This window comes from Silurus meridionalis, chromosome 7, assembly GCF_014805685.1.
Source record: "Silurus meridionalis isolate SWU-2019-XX chromosome 7, ASM1480568v1, whole genome shotgun sequence".
Lineage (NCBI taxonomy): Eukaryota > Metazoa > Chordata > Actinopteri > Siluriformes > Siluridae > Silurus > Silurus meridionalis.
Window position 1 is genome coordinate 4,856,043 of NC_060890.1, and position 19,462 is coordinate 4,875,504.

Genomic DNA, 19,462 nt, shown 5'->3' on the forward strand with positions numbered 1-19,462 from the left:
GATGTTTGGGAGAGATGGCAGTGGAGTTTTTAACAAGATTGTTTAACAAGATTCTGGAAGGTGAGAGGATGCCTGAGGAATGGAGAAGAAATTCGGAAGATCCCAGGTGGATCTGTTCGCGTCTCGAGAGACGTCGCACTGTCCCCTCTGTTTCTCACTTACTCCTCCATGCCCGTTGTGGCTGAACGCCATGGTTTAGGAATGACCAAGGCTGCATCTGTATGCTGAGTGCTGCCAGGTGGCGTTTATTATGGAGAGTGTGCTGGTACCGATCTTTAAGAATAAGGGAGGTGTGCAGACCTGCAGTAACTACAAGGGAATAAAGTTTATCAGTCACACCATGAAGTTATGGGAAAGAGTAGTGGAAGCCAGGCTGAGAGAAGAGGTGACCATCTGTGAGCAACAGTATGATTTCATGCAGAGGAAGAGCACAACAGACGCATTGTTTGCTTTGAGAATGTTAATCGAAAAGGTCAGAAGGAGTTGCATTGTGTGTTTGTGGATTTAGAGAAATTATACGACTGGGTGCCGAGAGAGGAGTTGTGATATTGTATGAGGAAGTCAGGTGTGTCAGAGAAGTATGTGAGGGTGGTGCAGGACATGTATGAGGACAGTGTGACAGCAGTGAAGTGAGCAGTAGGAACGATAGACTGGTTTAAGGTGAAGGTTGGATTGCATCAAGGACTGGCTCTGAGCCCTTTCCTGTTTGCAGTGGTGATGTACAGGCCTGGGGAGGTGGAGGTACATGCAGGAGAGAAGGTAAATAAAAGTCAGTAGGAGTAAGACAGTGTACATGTGTGTGAATAAGAGGGAGGGCAGTGGAGTGGTGCGGTTGCAGGGAGAAGGGGTGAAGAAGGTGAAGGAGTTCAGGTAACAGTGCAAAGTAATGGAGAGTGTGTTGGAGAAGTGAAGAAAAGTGTGCGGTCAGGGTGGAGTGGGTGGAGAAGAGTGGCAGAAGTGATTTGTGATAGAAGAGTATCTGCAAGAGTGAAAGGAAAAATTTATAGGACTGTGGTGAGACCTGCAATGTTGTATGGTTTAGAGACAGTGGCATTAAGTAAAGGACTGAAACTGGAGGTAGCAGAGCTGAAGATGCTGAGATTTTTTTTGGGAGTGACCACGATGGACAGGATTAGAAACAAGTTTATTAGAGGGACAGCACATGTAGGACGTTTTGGAGAAAAGGTGAGGGAGGCATGACTGAGATGGTTTGGACATGTGCAGGGGAGGGACCTGATGTATATTGGTAGGAGAATGCTGAGGATGGAGTCACCAGGAGGGAGGAAAAGAGGAAGGCCAAAGAGGAGGTTTATGGATGTGGTGAGGGAAGAAATGCAGGTTGTTGGGGTGAGGAGGCAGATGTAGCGGACAGGGTGGTATGGAGACTGATGATCCGCTGTGGTGATCCCTAATGGGAGAAGCTAAAAGAAGAATAAGAAGTGAAATACGACACAAAAGAGACAAGTTTCAAGAGGTTTATAATGTACATTCATTGTGTAGCATCTAGCTAGCCAGCTACAGATACAGCAGGACATGGATTCTGCTTTATATCAGGAGATATTCCACATCATTCAACTCATGGAACGCATATTTTCATGAAGCTGGCTTTGTGCACATGGACATTGTCATGATATTTCGGTCTTCCTAGTTTGAGAGAAGGGAGAATTTCGTCCGATACAATTGTGTGCCTTGAAATTTATGGCAAAAGTTTGGGGAAAAAAAACTCACATATGGCTGAAAAAGTCGGTTGTCCCAATATCTTTGGGTGTAGCATGTATCTAACTAGTGAGTTGAGACGAGACGAGACGAGACGAGAGAGAAACGCATTCAGATATCAAGCAAGAAAGAAGAGTAAAGAAATATGAAACAGATTCTGTGTATATATTAGAATTTGACAATACATAATTTAAATATGCTTAGGTAAACATATACGTGTGTGTGTGTGTGTGTGTGTGTGTGTGTGTGTGTGTGTGTGTGTGTGTGTGCGTGTGTGTCAGCTTCTTCTGACTCTCAGGTTGCAAACCCCCATATCAGATGGTATCAACTGGAACAGTTTGTAGCAGGTGGAACTGGTCTTACAAGCTGCCTGCAATGCTGGATCTTGTGGAAGGAAGGAAGCTCACGTCCAGCACATGACCCGATCTGTGTGTTTCCACGCATGGCACCATCCTTATCCTGTCTGCCAAGCGTTTTTAGTGTGCAATGTTTATTCGTTGCTCTGTCAATGCTGCTATTAATAGCTCTGTGTACACAATTGCAGAACATTCAGGCGATTAGCAGGCTATTTTGTTTCCTTTCGTGAGACAGGTGTGCCTTTTCTGCACCACTGAAGGCTTGCACAACACAGTGAAAAAATCATGCCTTGTCTATTTTCCAGCACAGAATTTCCTGTCGGCTTCTGTCTGGTCCAAAAACAGTAATGTGACTTTGTTCTGGTTTATAATAATGTCACATGTATTGTTTGTAAGTTATATAATAAAGGCGTAGATTGTTCATGGAAAGATTCCTAGAGTGTTCTGAATTCCTCAGCTCTAGACAAGACTTTCCAGGATTAAATGTTATGTAAAAATTTAAGACAAAATGAATCTGCATATCTCTCTGTCGTATGTATGAATTTCTGAAAAATTGTGGAAACACCTGATCTTCTATGGTTTCTTTTATGGATGTTTCTTTTGTTTCTATGCAACAAACTTGTTAAAAGATGCTAAGAACACACATGAATTGGAAAGAGAATGACTGGAATAAAGTTCTGTGGAGTCCAAATGAGACTTATTAAGGAAAGTCAAAGGAATCCCAATACCAACATAGCTACAATTCTATACTTTATCAAACACAATGCTATTTTGTCTGGACTGCAGTTCATTGGAATTGACTACAAAAAGAATATGAAGCAAACGTTCAAGTTCTGTAAGCATTATTTAGAGAGCAAACATTCGTCTGGAGTGTTATCTATAAAATATCGCCAAAAGTATTGGGTCACCTGATTTGTACTCAATTGTACAGGACGTCTTTAGATGCGCTATAATAATATTTTGCATTCACTTGAACTTGGAAACCCAAACCTGTTCCAGCATGGCAATGCCCTGGGCACGAAATGAGCTCCTTGAAGATCTGGTTCACATGCTTTGGAGAGGATGATGGGATGAATTGGTACGCTGACTGCACCCCAGGACTCCTCACCTACATCAGTACCTGCCTTTCGTAACACCCTTGTGGCTGATGAACACAAATATACATAAGCACACTCCAAAATCTAATGGAACGTCTTCCCAGAAGAGTGGAGAAACTATAAGAGCAAATTGGGACTAAATATGGAAATCACATACAATACTTATGACTGGGTGACCCAATACTTTTGCCAATATAGTGTAACATGGAATGGCCTGCCCAGTCACCACACATAAATCCTATTGAACTGCTCTGAGCTCAATAAGAATTTACCAACTAGTAAAGAGAGTTTTACAAGATGCAACAGTAAAGTATTTTAGCTGAATGTTAATAGAAAAGAACTGTCCAGGTGCTGAAACTGTGTAAAGCTGTCCTTTATGCTAAGGAAAGATTTTTCAATGTAAATAAAGTGGAACATCTGGACATTTATATATTTATTTTGTCAAAGGAAATCCTTATATTGCAAAGGAAATCCTTATATTGTTACATGATCGACATGTTACATGTTTGTTGAATAGAAACAAAAGGAACACTTGTTTCACTCAAAAACCATAAAAGATTGTCATATTCTAATACAGTTTCTGCATCAGTCCCATATCCATACAACTAGCTCTTATATTCAGCTATCCTACAGCATAGCTAAATGGTGTGTGTTGTGAAAACACACAGCGGCCCACAGATATGATTAGTCTAAAAGCACATGGTTCTTGGAAATGTTGACGTAGAAACACTATCACTGATGACCTTCTGAGTCACACTTGCTGCATTACTCATTACTCTCTATAATATTTGTTATATTACAAGTTTCCCCCAGTTTCCTCACGGCTCCTAAAAACATATTTTATACTCCTTTAACATTTTCTTTCATTTTAAGAGGGTGGAAATGTGTGTGAAGTGTCCTGTCTTACTTGCAGTGTGTGTTCCTGTATGATGCTGCAACAATGACCAAGTTGCTGAAAATTAGTGTCATAAAATGATGGAAATTCAAAACACGGATGCAGGTTCAGATACATTTAATCAGGGTGCAAATATACAAACAAGGACAAAGAAGACGGAAAAAACCCTCAAATGATACTAAACAATAAAAAAAAGAAAACGCAGCCCGAACAAGAAGCAATACAATTTTTAAATCATGGGACAACTAATGAAATAATGCAGTCAACTGTAAGTATTTATATACAAGAGCTAATTACAAGAAATATATGTTGGCGATCGCTGACATGTGACTCAGTCATGTGACATGCAGGGGCTGATAGGGAAATGTAGCCCATGGCATAATGTAAACGAAAGACCCAATATGACAACAATCGACAGTAGGGATGGTAAAATTCAGCGATTCGCATTGGTGCATTAGCCAAAAAGTTAACTAAATGATGTGATTTAGGCCAAGTTGGCATTTGTATGGCGATGCATAATTTTTAACATTCCGTAAATAAAGGGGTTTTGTTTGTGGAAGGGCCATGTGTTAGAAGTTAGAAGGCACTAAAATAAATTGATTTGCTGTCTGTCTGAAGCAAAGAAATAAATGCAAAGTATCTGTACCATATTGAATTGCATAGCATCATACTTTTTCAATTAAATCGTAGTGTAATAGGGGTGAATTATATTGCATCGCAGCTGCTATGTATCTTCAATGCATCGTCTTAGTTATGGAGACTCACATCCTTAACATACAGCGTTAACTGGATAAAGACTTGGTGGATCGCCTACTTTTGAGAAACAGCAGCCTCATGTGGACGACATGCATCACTACAACAACTAGCACAAGTGATTAGCAGTAATTGGTTAACATCATGTGGTAGTCAGGACTTCGGGGTTCCATTGAGGGAGAGGAAAATAGCTGATCTTTACACTTTTTACACACCTACACTTTTTCTCTCTATCTTCCTGAACAAAAAAAAGAAATGCTCTGAATTTCCAATTTCTCGCCCACCAATTGTACACAGATGATCATTCTCAATGCATCCCACAGTGTTTTTAGATTAAGTTGTACATTGAGACACACATAGCCTGCTTTGTGTTGTTCTACTTGGATAGCAAGTTCATTCCTTAATATAATAACACATTAAGATAAAGGCATTGTAGAAGGAGTGCATTATTACTGGCTTTTAGTTCGCAGCAGCAAAAAAACACTTTCTGCTATTAGCATTACCCCAATGCATTATTTTGTAAAGATTTAAAAAATAATAATAATAATTTGATCAGTGATTAACCCTACCGACTTGGTAGAGATAAAACCACTATAAATGCTATACCTCTTAGATTGTAGGACAAAACTTTCCACCAATTTCCAACCACAAATCTTTCAAATAAAAAAAATCCAGAGCATGTGACTTAATATCATACAGCATGGATTTCTTCAAGCTGCATCACTTTTTTTTACAAATAGCTCACAGTTTTCACCCGTATTTCACACTATGATGACAAATATTAATCCTATTAATGCAGCAGCATGCATTTTATTCCCATCGTTAAATCAAAATATTAAAAGTTACGCTGTTGAGCTAGTTAGTATTTTTGTACAGACCACTCCTGTTACCCCTGCTAGCAAAAGAAAACAGTGCTCCAGTGCTGTCAAGGCTGTCAATTGATTCAAATATTAATCAGGATCGCAACTTTATCGCACATTTTTATCTGTTCTAAATGTATCTTAAATAAATCTTTTTTTATGTTTTATATTCTAATCAACATAGGCATGAGCAAATATAGAGAATGAAAAGTAGACATGTTTCAAAGGTCATAGATGTTTTTTAAAGAATCCATTAATGTCTATTAGACACAAAAAAAAAAGAATTTTACATAGAAATACCAGGTTCCCAATTATTTCTCTTTCTTTGCACTGAGCAATTTAAACATTCCTGTTTACTTTTTCAGATGACAGGGCACCTCGTAAAAATACTCCTTTAAATGTTTTACATTATGTAATTCAAACTGAAATTTTGCTGTTTCCACACGGATGGTTTTAGTTGCCGGATGTCAGTTTTTTGTGCTTGATTTGAAACTTGACACATCAGTAAAACAAATGTTTAGTCATTACACTTATTTTTTTGCTGATATATATATATATATATATATATAATTAGGGGTGTAACGGTACACATATTCCAACATTTTAGTTGTACAGGGCTTTCGGCTCAATCCTTCAAGTTTCTTTAGGAATGTATTAAGTTGCAGACCGAAAGTTTGTTTAGTCTCCGCCTCGCATTTTAAGTTTTTTGTTTTTTTTTGTTTGTTTTTTTTAAACTTCAAATGGCCAAGGGTATAAAAATAAGAGAAACTATAGTTAGTGTCGTGTCACTGTGACTACTTACTCTGTACCAGAAATACTATTTGTTTTGCGAATACATTAAAATGCTAAAGAATCAGTAGCGCTAGCGTTAGCCGCTAAACAGAAAGTAGTTCAAGATTCGAGATTTTTTTATTTGATACATACATAGTTATATGCAGGACACAACTTACATACAAGTTAAAAAAAGAATCCATAGCGCTAGCATTAGCCATGAGACACTTCCTAGTTAGTGGCTAGCGCTATTGATTCTTTAGCATTTTTCTCCTAAAAGAAGAAAAATCTGACAATTTCACACATTATCCAAATGGGGTCAAACAAATGTCAACAATTTAATTTCATTTTTTCAATATATTTAATTGTATTTAATCAATTTTAAATTTAATTAATGAATCAATTTAATTAGTATAATAAAGTTTACTGCATTCATTTGATTTATTCCATTTTTCTAAAATATATTTAAATATTATTTTACATATTATGGAACCAAGCAGGCATTTTAACAAGCAATTTTATGTTTTGCATTTCCGAACCGAACTATGAACCGAGGTATGTACCGAACCGTGGTGAATTTTGTGTACCGATACACCCCAATATAAATATGTATTACTATGTGTTCTGGAAACACATCTCTAACACATTTCCATCATCTGCTCTAAGGAAATCTGCAGGTCCACCGATGACTGCAGTGAGGTTGCACCATTTGCCAAGGCCATCTCCTTCAGCCTCTCCAGAGTTGTGAGTATGACCTGCAAAGCCAAAAAACAGTTAAACATTTCAGATTGATTACTGAAACATATTGACACCTAAAGGACTGTTTTTTTTTTAATTCAGGCTCATCAATCAGCAAACTAGTGTATTCCTGCTGCTGAGTACTGACTGACACTCACGGAAACAAACACGGCGGTTGAACTGGAGCTCTCGTTGAATCTAAACAACATTTAATCTCATCTCCAGCACTGATAAAACTGAGCTGTCATGCTTCAAAATAGTCCATTCATGTGTCTCCATCATAGCTAGCTGCATTACACCACCTGTCACATGCCGTTGAATGGTTTCCTTGTTTGTTGTCACAGTTGAATTCTGATGTCATTCAGCTCATGGGTTTATATTAATGTGCACATTCTGTTTGTCGTATATTTTCAATTGTAACAACTCGCCTATAAGGGGGGAAGTTGTAGCTCAGTGGTTAAGGCTACTGGATTGCTGATTAGAAGGTCGAGGATTTATGCTCCAGCATCCTCAAGCTCACTCTTGGGCCCTTGAGCAAGGCCCTTCACCTTTTCTTCTCCAGTGTTGCTGTTCAATGGCTGACACTGTGCTCTTACCCCAGCTTATTAACATCGCTGATATGTGCGAAAAAAAATTGTCACTGTGCTATAGTGTACATGTGACAAGTAAAAAGCCCCTCATGCTAATGAATAAAAAACAGAAAAGTCTTGTCATTACCTCTACCATGATCAATTTCTTCTCCCATGGTTTGTTCTTGGGGTCGGGCCACTGCTGTCCCAGGAAGAAATAGAGCGTACAGGAAGGAGACAGTCCACGGTCCTGAATAAACCCCACCAAGCCTAATGGAAAAACACAATATAACTTTAATCTTCATTGCCCAATAGGATTTCACTGCATCATAAAAAAAAGGAAAACAAATTGTGTTGTGACTTATCCCAAGTTTAACATAGAAACATAATTTACTCACCAGACACAAAGTCTTTAATGCTATAGATGCGCTCAGGCACGTTTTTGGATAGTGCTCTGGATGTAGTCCTTTTCTCGTGTTTGTCTAGTCCCCAGTAAACACGACTGTCTCCCCAACGATAACCCAACAGCATGTTGCCCTCTCGTCTCACCTCCAACCCACCCAGATTTTTTAATATTTCCTGGGTTGACAAGACCTGATTTTGGTCCAGGATAGACTCAGTCCCAGGGAGCTCCACAACAGAAAGGTTTGATCTTAGGCTAGGGTCTTGCCTGTAAAAGTATCAAAGGATTTACTTGTACAAGCTAATGTACTTTAAAAAGTAAACAATTTAATAAAATTGAATATATATACTATTTAATGTTTATATATATTTAATATTTATATATATTTAGTTTAAACAGATCAAATATGAACAGTAAATAAATTAATAATATGTGTATTAAAAAGGGAATCTTTATTACCTAAACATTAAATAGAACCCAGACTCATTCTCTACCACTTGATTTAACACCAGCTTCCCTCTGTAATAAACATTCACCAAGAAATGGGTCCCAAACTGGTTGCCTGAAAACAGACCAACAGCCAAAAAGACACCGTTAGCTCAGAGCTGACTGTTACAGAAGGTGAAACCACTACGATTTGGAAAAGGATCTCATGCCTGTGTCATTAGAAGTGGCCTGAACAGGCAATTCCTGCTGGTGTGGGAGCATGAATGCGCCCTCTAGTGGAGAGTATTGGCCATGCGCCAACGTGCCTTCAGCAGGAGAAACCTGGCCTGTGGCATGAGCCGGAGAAGTCTCCTGAACGGGAAACCGAGCGTCACCAATCAAGGGCTGGTTCACCGGTTCGATTACGAACAGTGGCTGATCCACAGGTATCTCTGGGAACACAAGAACACCATATTAAATAATCAAGTCCCTTGTTTGACTCCTTTATTGAGTTTAAATCCTGGAAGTTAAGCTGATAATAATTTACCTGAGAGCACTGCAAACACTCCACATTTAGTCAAGACCTACAATTTTATTTCTAGGCATAAAAATTTTATTGATCTTATTTTTAAAATTAAGTACTATGCAAAAGCAGATTGTGTAGGATTATTAGGATTATTTGAGTTTATTAAGTAAAGCTTTAAGTTAGTTCGTTTACAGGCAAATTTAACTTAATTAGCATCAGAAACATAAAAAAAAAAGCACAATAATCACACTTACGACTTGTTCATTAGTAATATTTATTCCAAATGCTTGTTTTAAGTCACCATACTCTTTCCAAACATTATCCAGTATGGTTATTATTTTTCGGAACTGTTCTTTACACAAAGTACTTATGGCTTATTATTCATAAGTTGTTCTGTAGTTCAATAATGACAAAATACATTCAATAATGTTTTTATGTTGCAATACGTTTAAGTATTTCGAGAAGCAGTAAATAAAGACAGAATATATAATGATGATTCTAAAATTAAGAGGAATTCTCTTGTTTTTGTAGGCCTGCTTTTAAGATATTTTCACTGAACCTGTTAAAAAATTAGCAAGCTAGTTTTATGTTGGAATAAGTGTTTTCATGGTTATTCTAAGATATTTTTTTTTTTTTTACTAAAGCTACATATGTTTTCTTATTTCAATAAATCTTACCAAGTGTAGTTATCTTACTGCACTGGAAGATCAAATGACTTGTTTTTAGTCTTTATCTTCTTAAATCATGCATTTATTTCTTATATTTAGACGGGTATTTTTTGCAATCAGAGTTCTAGTAAATTTCCCTGTATTTTAAGGTCTACAGTTTGCCTGGTGTTTATGTATTAGAAGTGTATGACAATGACACCTGAATCTGTACGTGTTTAGTCCTCCAGATATCCATATCTGGATTTGGATTCTTCGCTGTGGTCTGAACCTGAAGCTTTTTTTGTAGGGATTTGTTATAAATATAAATCCTACCACCTGCTGGAAAACACATGAAACACCGGGAACACATTTCACAATCATTTCTAACAAAATTAGTTGATTTCAAATCTGAACATATAGTTAACACAGAACTCTTCGATTGCCCTACAGTCACTGGCTTCATCAGCACTACCTTCAAGAGACAAAAGTAAGATATTCATATTCAGTTTTGCAGAAAAGTTTACGATGAGCGTTCAAGTCACGTTTGAGTTTATAAAATAAAATAAAAAATAATTTCAAGGCATGGAAACCATTTTTTTCTTACATACTCCCCTGTTACCTTTATCCACTCATCCAAGCATTTAACTAAGACCTGGACAAATTTGCCATTTTGAAAAATTTGACCATCCAAGGACAGCTTGCTTCACTTTATCACCAGGGAACCACCACGACCGGGATCTGACGGTCACTGACAGACATCTTTGATAACTAAAGGTCCAATCAGAGTCTGTCTGTTTTCAATCAAGTGAACAACTTGAGCACCCTGGATTATTTAAAGAACAGGACTCTATCATACTCTGATCTTCAGGATGTTTGTGGAACTGTATCAAGATGATTGAATGAATTGAATGAATTATTGATTGATTTATTTTATACATGCAAATTGTAACCCCAGCAAAACAGAACTGCTGGTCATCCTAGGTGATTCATCTCCAGGTCAAGATCTCTGAATAACTCTTCATGACTCTCTGTTCTCCCCTTCGGCCACTGCTCACAACCTTGGGGTAACTATGGACAATCAACTGTCTTCTTCTCACATGTCACTAATGTGGCTCGTTCCTGTCAATTTCTTCTCTACAACATTCGAAGTATTCGACCATTTCTGTCCACACAGGCTGCCCAGGTGCTTGTTCAGTCTCTTGTCATTTCGAGACTGGAATACTGCAACTCTCTGCTGGCAGGTCTTCCTCTGAACGCTATTCATCCACCGCAAATGATCCAGCTGCACGACTTGTCTTCAATCTGCCCAAGTTCTCCCACACCACCCTACTGCTGCGCTCCCTTCACTGGCTTTCAGTAGCTGCGCATATCAGATTCAAAACACTGATGCTTGCCTACAAGGCTAAAAATGGACCAGCGCCATCTTACCTCAGAGACCTCATCACATCTCGCACTACACCACGCTGTCTGAGGTCCTCCAGTGTACCTCATTCATGTTATTTTCTAACATGCATCACAGAGTTTTAACATGCATCACAAAGTCCAGAGACCAGATTCCGCCAAACATTTGGTTGTTTATGGAGCAAAAGGAGAACTTCTACTACATCTAAATATGGTATTCCTAATAAAGTGGGGCGAGTGAGTGAAAAAGACAAAGTAAAATTGTCATGATATGCAAGTGCATAAACCTTTTGTACCTGGTTGAGGTTCAACGATGTTCAGCTTCATGAGGCACTGGTCCAACACGTCAGGCTGTGTAATTCCACCTGGGAAGCGGAAACAAGGCCAAAAGTTTTACAATGAGGAAAAGTTGATTGTGCAAACAGAAAGCATGCATGCATCACACTAACAGTGCTCTCCTCACCTGCCAACAACAAGTCCTCATCCAGGTACATAGTATCCACGAGGGAAATTGTAGTCTTGTCATAGAGACAAAGAAAACAACAGCGCAAACATAATACATAACAGTAGGAGACCGATAAATGAAGAAAAACGTAGATAAGGTGGAGGTGGAAAGGCCAAACTCACATTGCAAATTGGTGAACCTTCAGTAGATGCTGAAGATGGTCAATTATAAAGAAAAAGAAAAATAAAAGAATATGATTAGCATTTGTAGAGAATAGAATGGACTTCATCAATAGGGTAGTTTTAAATATTGCTAGTTTACTACATGCTAGGTGGAACAACGGCAATAACCACTAGGTTAGAACTCCCAGCTAGTAGAATGCTAAACATCTACATAAAAAAGAAAACCCACAAGAACTATTGTAGAACTTTAGTGCTAGCTAGTAGATTGGTAGTTTAAATATCTACATAACAAATAAAACAAAAGAGCAGTAACTTTTGTAGAACTTACATGCTAGCTAGTAGAATGCTAGTTTAAACATCTACATAAAAAAAACACAAGCGCAATAACTATTGTAAAACTTTATTGCTAGCTAGTAAAATGCAAGTTTAAACAGCTGCATTAAAAAACAAGCATAACTATTGTATTGTAGAAATTTAGTGCTAGCTTGTAGAATGCTAACATGAACATCTACATTAAAAAAAACACAAGTGCAAATACTATTGTAGAACATATGCGCTAACTAGTAAAATGCTAGTTCAAACATCTACATTAAAAGAACCCAAGTGCAAATACCATTGTAAAACAGTAGAAAAACTAGTAGAATGCAAGTTTAAACATCTATGATTGGATGATTTGGATAAAGGCACAAATAAATAGACGCAAATAGATGGTAAATGTTGTGTTTAGGAATTTCTCACTGTAGTTTCCCCCATCAGTGCTGCTTTTTATTGTAATTCCAAAAGTGAAACAAAGAACCGTGGTGAAAAAAAATCCAGACATTTGTTTTTTTTTCAGTTGAAAATGTGGAACTTGTCTGACTTTGTACTGTCCTTATAAAAGCCATATACCGGTGTATGAAGTTATTGTTAATGCAAACATCATTGCAACCAAGAAGATGCCTGGACCACAGGGAAAAACCAATATGGACCCAAACTCCTGAACTGCATTCCTTTTCCTTTTTAGTAGCATTTGTCAAGAGCAGAACAAATATCTAAAACCTTCAGGACTATGGTGGTGAGCTGTAACAGAACACCAGGATCTCCTTCAATACCCCTTATTACCACCATCCTAACTGATAATATAAAAGCTGCCTAATATCAATATTTATTATGTCAGTATTTACTTATATCTTCACAAACTAAGCATTCATGCATGAGAATAAGACAAGGCATAGACCATTGACATACTTACATGAAAACCATATCAAATGTCTGAAAATTTATGCCATTTTAACAAAAGAGATGAGGTCATTTTGAGTTGGATGGCCATTACAACAGTCGGGATACATCCAGGAACTGAGAAGACCAGTTTCTGAAGTTTTTGTAGAGGAATATTGTCCTAAATGTGTCTGAAACCGGATTCTAGCTGCTCAACATTCCTGGGTTTTTTTTGTCGTGTTTTTTTTTTGATGTGAGTTCTTGAGTTTGATGGCTGTAACACGTCCCAAAAAAATTTCAGACAGGGCCATGTTTACCACTGTGTAGCATCCCGCTGTCTTTTAATAACAGTCTGAATACATCTGGGAACTAAGAAGACCAGTTACTGAAGACACAAGGATTGTACAGATTAAAAGCATATCAATGTGGTCTATTTTCCTCACCCCCAGACTGTGCGTTTTCTGGCCACATGAAGATTTTGTGCGGGTTCGCAGCATCGTTCTTGTTATCGTCCACTATCTTGAAGCCTTTGACTCTGAGAGCACTTCGGAAGTTTCTTTTCCACACGGAATGGTCGCCTGAAATCTGGCCGCTGGTGCCAGCACTCGTCTGTGCCCATGCCTGCGTCAAGACAGACATAATTTTAAAAATTTAAGATCAAATTACAAAATGAACCAAATTGTAAATAACTACTTATTATGGCTTGAAAGATCGTTCTGTTTTTGTGGCATTCTTGAGTACTAGGTCTTCCTCCAGCCCTTGTGTTTAGTTGTGGCCCTCTTTGCCTTATACTGTAGATGTGTGTGTGTGTGTGTGTGTGTGTGTGTGTGTGTGTGTGTGTTGTTATTAAGTTGTTGAAAATGTCCTATTCTCCATTGACAGGCATAATTAATAATAATAATAATAATAATAATAATAATAGTGACAATAATAATAATAACAACAACAATAATAATAATAATAATAATAATAATAATAATAATAATATAAAGGGGTTTTTTTTGTCACATGTACATTACAGCATAGTGAAATTCCCTTTGCATATCCCAGAGATGTTAGGAAGCTGGGGTCAGCCATGACAGCCTTGCTCAAGGGCCCAAGAGTGGCAACTTGGCAATACTTTGGCTTGAACCCCCAAACCTTCTGATCAGTAACCAAGAGCCTTAACAAGTGAGATTTCCTCCTAAAAAAATAATAAATAAATAAATAAATAAATAAATAAATAAATAAATAAATAAATAAATAAATAAATAAAAATAATAGATTTAATAACAGCAAAATATAATGGATCAGATATAAAATAAAAATAACAATCATTTTGTAAAAAGCTTTTTTTTTTAACATGTAATTATTTTAATATATTTACTAAATATTTTGTAATAAAATCTTTTCAAATATTTACATGTAATGTTTGCAATTTTTCATTGAGATTTTCTTTTGCTTGATTTTCTTTTTTATAAATGCTTTATTTTTTCAGTGCAGTTGATTGGTGCAAGCTGTTTTTTTTTTTTTTTATAAAGTCATTTAAAAAAGTACTGGATGTATTAGCTGGTACTCAAACCTGCAGAAAAAAATATATATATGTCCGCATGATGTCCCTAAACCCCTCAAGTTAGCAGTTATTAAGCCCCTCATTAGGAAACCTAATTTGGATCCAAACACACTATCACCATTTCAAAGTGTCATGGTTTGGGGCATGTTTTCTGCAGCAGGAGTTGGGCCTCTTATACAGCTACATGGCAGAGTGAATGCAAATGTTTATCAGAACCTTCTTCAACAACATATGGGTCCTTCAATGCGTTCATCACCCAATCAGCCCGCAGTGTTCATGCAGGACAAAGCTCCATGTCACACAGCAAACGAGTAAAGCAGTTCCTTGAAACTGAAAACATTGAAATAATAACATGGCCTGCCCAGAGTCCTGATCTCAATCCAATAGAGAACCTCTGGAAAATCCTTGGCGACAAAGTTTTGGCCAAGAAACCCACTACAGTCACCGAACTGTGGAGGAGACTGGAAGAAGAGTGGACCAAAATCACACCAGAGCAGTGTGAGAGACTAGTGCTGTCCTGTAGCTGCAGATGTGCTGAAGTCATTCAGAGCAGAGGCCTGTACACTTCCTCCTGACTGTTGTAACCTTCAGAAAATGTTGTTGTAATCTTTTTCCATGCTACAGTCATTGTTGTTCTCTAATTTTGATCAGTGTGTTTTCTGCAAAATAATTTTTTTTTTGGAAATTTAATTTGTGGAAAAGGTGTTCTGGTAGCATGGTATAGACAGGACAAAAACTCCTTCAACTTTTGAGCAGTGAAGATGACATTATTTCAGAATTGTTCAATTGTTTATAAATTGTTCTCTAATTTTGATCTCCAGTGTAGCTCAATTAGCTCGGATAAATGAATGTGTTAAAGAATTAAAAGATTGGATGACTCATAACTTTTTATTATTAAATTCTGATAGGACAGAGATTTTGCTCATCGGCCCAATAACCAGTGCACAGAAGCTCCAGCATCTCAACCTGCATTTAGAAGGATGTTCTGTAACTACTAGTTACAGTAAAAGACCTGGAAGTTATTTTAGACAGCAACTTGTCTTTTGAAAATCATATCAACTATATTACAGAAGCAGCTTTCTTTCACCTTAGAAATATTGCTAAACTAAGAAACATGTTGCCTATATCTGATGCAGAGAAGCTCATCCATGACCTCCAGAATAGACTATTGTAATGCATTACTAGGTGGATGTCCTGCATCATTAATAAACAAGCTACAGTTTGTCCAGAATGTGTCAGCAAGAGTTCTCACAAGGTCAAAAAATATGACCATATAACCCCAATCTTATCGTCCCTACACTGGCTTCCTGTTAAGTTTCGAATCGACTACAAACTACTGCTTCTTACCCACAAAACACTAAATGGTTTAGCTCCCATTTATCTTTTTAGTCTTCTAACGAGCTACAATCCCTCACGCTCCTGGAGATCTCAAAACTCTGGACTTCTAGTAGTTCCTGGAATAGCAAAGTCCACTAAAAGTGGTAGAACATTCTCACATTTAGCTCCTAAACTTTGAAGTAGTCTTCCTGACAGTGTTCGGGGCTCACACACACTCTCCCAGTTTAAGCGCACATTAAAGACGTATCTTTTTAGCAAATCCTACACATAACACACATCACATCATAACCTTGTGCTCCAGAACATCTGATCACATGCACATTGTCAACTTGTGCTTGTTAATATCATGAACAGCAGCTGCGCTAATTCCTCTCCACTGCTTCTCTTTCTCTACCCATCCCGAGGCATCCTGAGGTTGCTCCAGCCCCAGTCACGTCCCACCTCATGAAGATTATGGACCTTTTAAGAAGTAGAATCCGACCCCCAAAACATCCTGAACCATCTAGAGACGTACCAGCACCATTTAGATCCCACTTCATGTGGATTTTGGACATTGGACCTCTTTAAATGTGTTTAAAAGGTTCTGGCAGGAGAAGCTGGTGTTGGATCTGTGATTATCGCAAATGTTGAGCTATTTTATGAGTTGCTCAGTAGCTCCTGGTTCCATCATCTCAAATGACTGTAGGAGACTGTAGAAAGGACATTACTCATAATCTTACATTCCGGTGCTCATGTTAGTTCTCACTCTTCAGTGTTCTGTATTGTTTAAGATTTATAATCACACTCTTGATATCACCCAAATGAAGATGGGTTCCCCTTTTGAGTCTGGTTCCTCTCAAGGGTTCTTCCTCATAACATGTAAGGGAGTTTTTTCTTGCCTCAGTCGCCATGGCTGCTCATCAGGGATAAACACACATCGTTCACCTTAACTGTTAACTTCTGTAAAGCTGCTATGAGACAATGTCTGTTGTGAAAAGTGCTATAGAAAAAAACTTGACTTGACTTGACTTGACTTTCACAATGTGCTAAAAGCAAGTAAATTTTAATTAAAAAATTATACCTCTAACCTTTTTTATAATAAACTGATTCTAGTAATTCTACTGATTCAACAGTCTAGGCATCAAAAAGTTCATATAAGTAAACATGCATGCCACAGACTGCCAAGCAAAGCATTTGACCTTGAATATAAGGATGTCATCACTGTTCGAGTCCTGCCGCAAAGCGTGCTTCCAAGGAATGCTGAATTTGGTGCCTTCCTGGTTGACCCACTGAACGCCAGGGTATCGTCCACTATCGATCTGCTCCTTTAACCAGGGGATGAAGAGTGGTTTGGGCTGAGCCATTGGGATATTGTGGTGAGTTAATATCTGGAGAAGGCAAAAATCACAAAATCTAGATTACTTTAGCTCCAATTCCAAAAGTTGAGACGCTTGGAAAAGTATGAATAAAAACAGAATTCCATGATTTGCAATTCTCATGAGCAAATATTTTATTTGCAATAGAACATAAAACATATCATTTGCTAATATCAAACTGTAATAGATGTAGTATGCGGATTAGTATTGTCTTGCTGTGGACAGACGTATAAGTTGCTCTAAAACCGGCCTGTACCTTACAAAAAATGAAAGCTGCCCATTTCATAGGCCCTACTGGTCCAGAATAATATTTATTTCTGGCCAGGTGATGCAAAGGTTTACTTTACTTGAAATAATCTTAATTTTTACAGTTGTTTACATTACTGTTGATAATCTATGGTTTACAGTTGTTTACAGTAGATTGTTTTTGTTAATAATCTATATTTTACATTTGTATACCATACTTTATTGTAAATAAGCCACAATTTAAAGTTATTTACATTACTTTACTGTAAATACTCTATGGTTTACTGTTGTGTGCATCACTTGATTTCAAAAATCTATATTTTAGAATTGCTGACAGTGTTTTACTATAAATAATCTATATTTTAAATAGGTATAGAGTAATTTACTGTAAATAGTTTATAATTTACACTTGTGTTCATTACCATACATAATCTGTTGTACAGTTGTTTATATTACTTGGCTGTAAATAATCTGTGGTTTACGGATGTTTACAGTACATTGTTTTTGTTAATAATCTATATTTTACATTTTTATACTGTACTTTATTGTAAATAATCCACAGTATAAAGTTATTTACATTACTTTACTGTAAATAATCTATGGTTTACAGTTGTGTACTGTACTTTATTGTAAATAAGATATAGTTTACAGTTGTGTACAGTTTTTAACTGAAAATTGTCTATATTTTACAATTATTCACAGTGTTTTTCTGTAAATAATCTATATTTTAAATAGGTAGAGTACTTTACTGTAAATAGATTATAATTTACAGTGGTGTACATTACTGTACATAATCTTTTTTTACAGTTGTTTATATTACCTGACTGTAAATAATCTGTGGTTTAACGGATGTTTACATTATTTGACCATATAAACATAGATTTTACAGTTGTGCACCATACTTTACTATAAATAATCTATTTTTTACAGTTTCCTATAAATGATCTACGGTTTACAGCTGTTTTCATTACTTAATTTTAAATAATCTATGATTTACAGTTGTTTACATCCATTTACCATGAATAATCTATGGTTTAGATATATTTTACAGTTGTTTACAGTCCTGTCCTGTAAATAATTTACATTTTACAGCTGTTAACATTACTTTACTGTAAATAATAAATATCTTTACAGTTATTAAAAATTTACACTAATATTACTGTAAATAATCTTTTTTTGTTGTTGTTTAATTGTTAAATCTATACTTTATACCGAATACTGTAAACTAAGTCTCGGCAGCCCTGTTGCTGTAGTAATAACCATATTCAGTACAATATTTCACATTGTACTGAAATATGATTCATAAATTGTTTACAGTGCACTTTAGGAATGTGTAAAAAAATAAAAATAAAATAAAATAAAAGTACAAAATATACAGACATCAGACTCATTTATCATTTACACATAAATCTTTATTAACTTTCCTGTTTGTTTCTAACCGAAGAGGAACCTGGACCTGGAACTGGACCTGGACCTGGAACCCGAACCTGAACCCGAACCCTGCCTTCAAACCTGATTCATTCATTGATCCTGGTTCATGGACCCAGAAATACTCGAGCACAAAGCGACCCATCAAACTTACCTCATCAGGGTGAAGGACCAGGCCTGGAGTGCTGATGAACACACCAACCGAGCTGAACCTGTGCGAGAAAAAGACGGGGATTCCAGCCGGTTTACTGACCGAGCCCTCTTGTGACTGGGTAACAAATCACTTTAACACCAAGGGCACTCGGTATCAAGTGTACAGGAGAGAGTTCTTGGATGATCTGAGTAGTGCGCAGGTTTAGTGCGCAGGGACGCGGTTGGTGATCGAGCCCGCGGTTCTCTGGAAGTGCGTCGGTGTTAGTTTCGCTTTCGGGTTTCAACGTCACCGCCTTTTCACGACTCAGGAACTACTTGTCCCTCGGCCTTGTCAGGGCTATCAACAGTGTTTAACACTTAATAAAACAATTAATAGTTTATAATCGTTAATTAATCAATTAAAATGTG

At 37.1% G+C, this 19,462-nt stretch overlaps 1 protein-coding gene across 1 annotated transcript; it reads right to left on the reverse strand.

The window, feature by feature from the left end:
• Positions 1-4,164: 4,164 nt before the first annotated feature.
• On the reverse strand, positions 4,165-19,193 carry irf3 (interferon regulatory factor 3). Its single transcript, XM_046854458.1, has 11 exons — positions 19,056-19,193; positions 17,051-17,239; positions 13,426-13,603; positions 11,786-11,814; positions 11,622-11,676; positions 11,455-11,523; positions 8,815-9,036; positions 8,618-8,720; positions 8,154-8,425; positions 7,904-8,025; positions 4,165-7,203 (listed from the first exon to the last, which is right to left on the reverse strand). Exons 2-11 carry the CDS (start codon positions 17,213-17,215, stop codon positions 7,087-7,089), a joined length of 1,332 nt encoding a protein of 443 aa, XP_046710414.1. The 5' UTR covers positions 17,216-17,239; positions 19,056-19,193; the 3' UTR covers positions 4,165-7,086.
• Positions 19,194-19,462: the final 269 nt, after the last annotated feature.

What these genes read in the sequence shown, in the direction of transcription:
- irf3 (XM_046854458.1), bottom strand. Translation starts at nt 17,215, where the DNA reads ATGGCTCAGCCCAAACCACTCTTCATCCCCTGGTTAAAGGAGCAGATC. An exon ending in AAGGTTCACCAATTTGCAAT is followed by an intron (nt 11,677 to 11,785) that starts GTGAGTTTGGCC and finishes CTCTATGACAAG; the next exon opens with ACTACAATTTCCCTCGTGGA. An exon ending in CATCGTTGAACCTCAACCAG is followed by an intron (nt 9,037 to 11,454) that starts GTACAAAAGGTT and finishes TTGTGTTCCCAG; the next exon opens with AGATACCTGTGGATCAGCCA.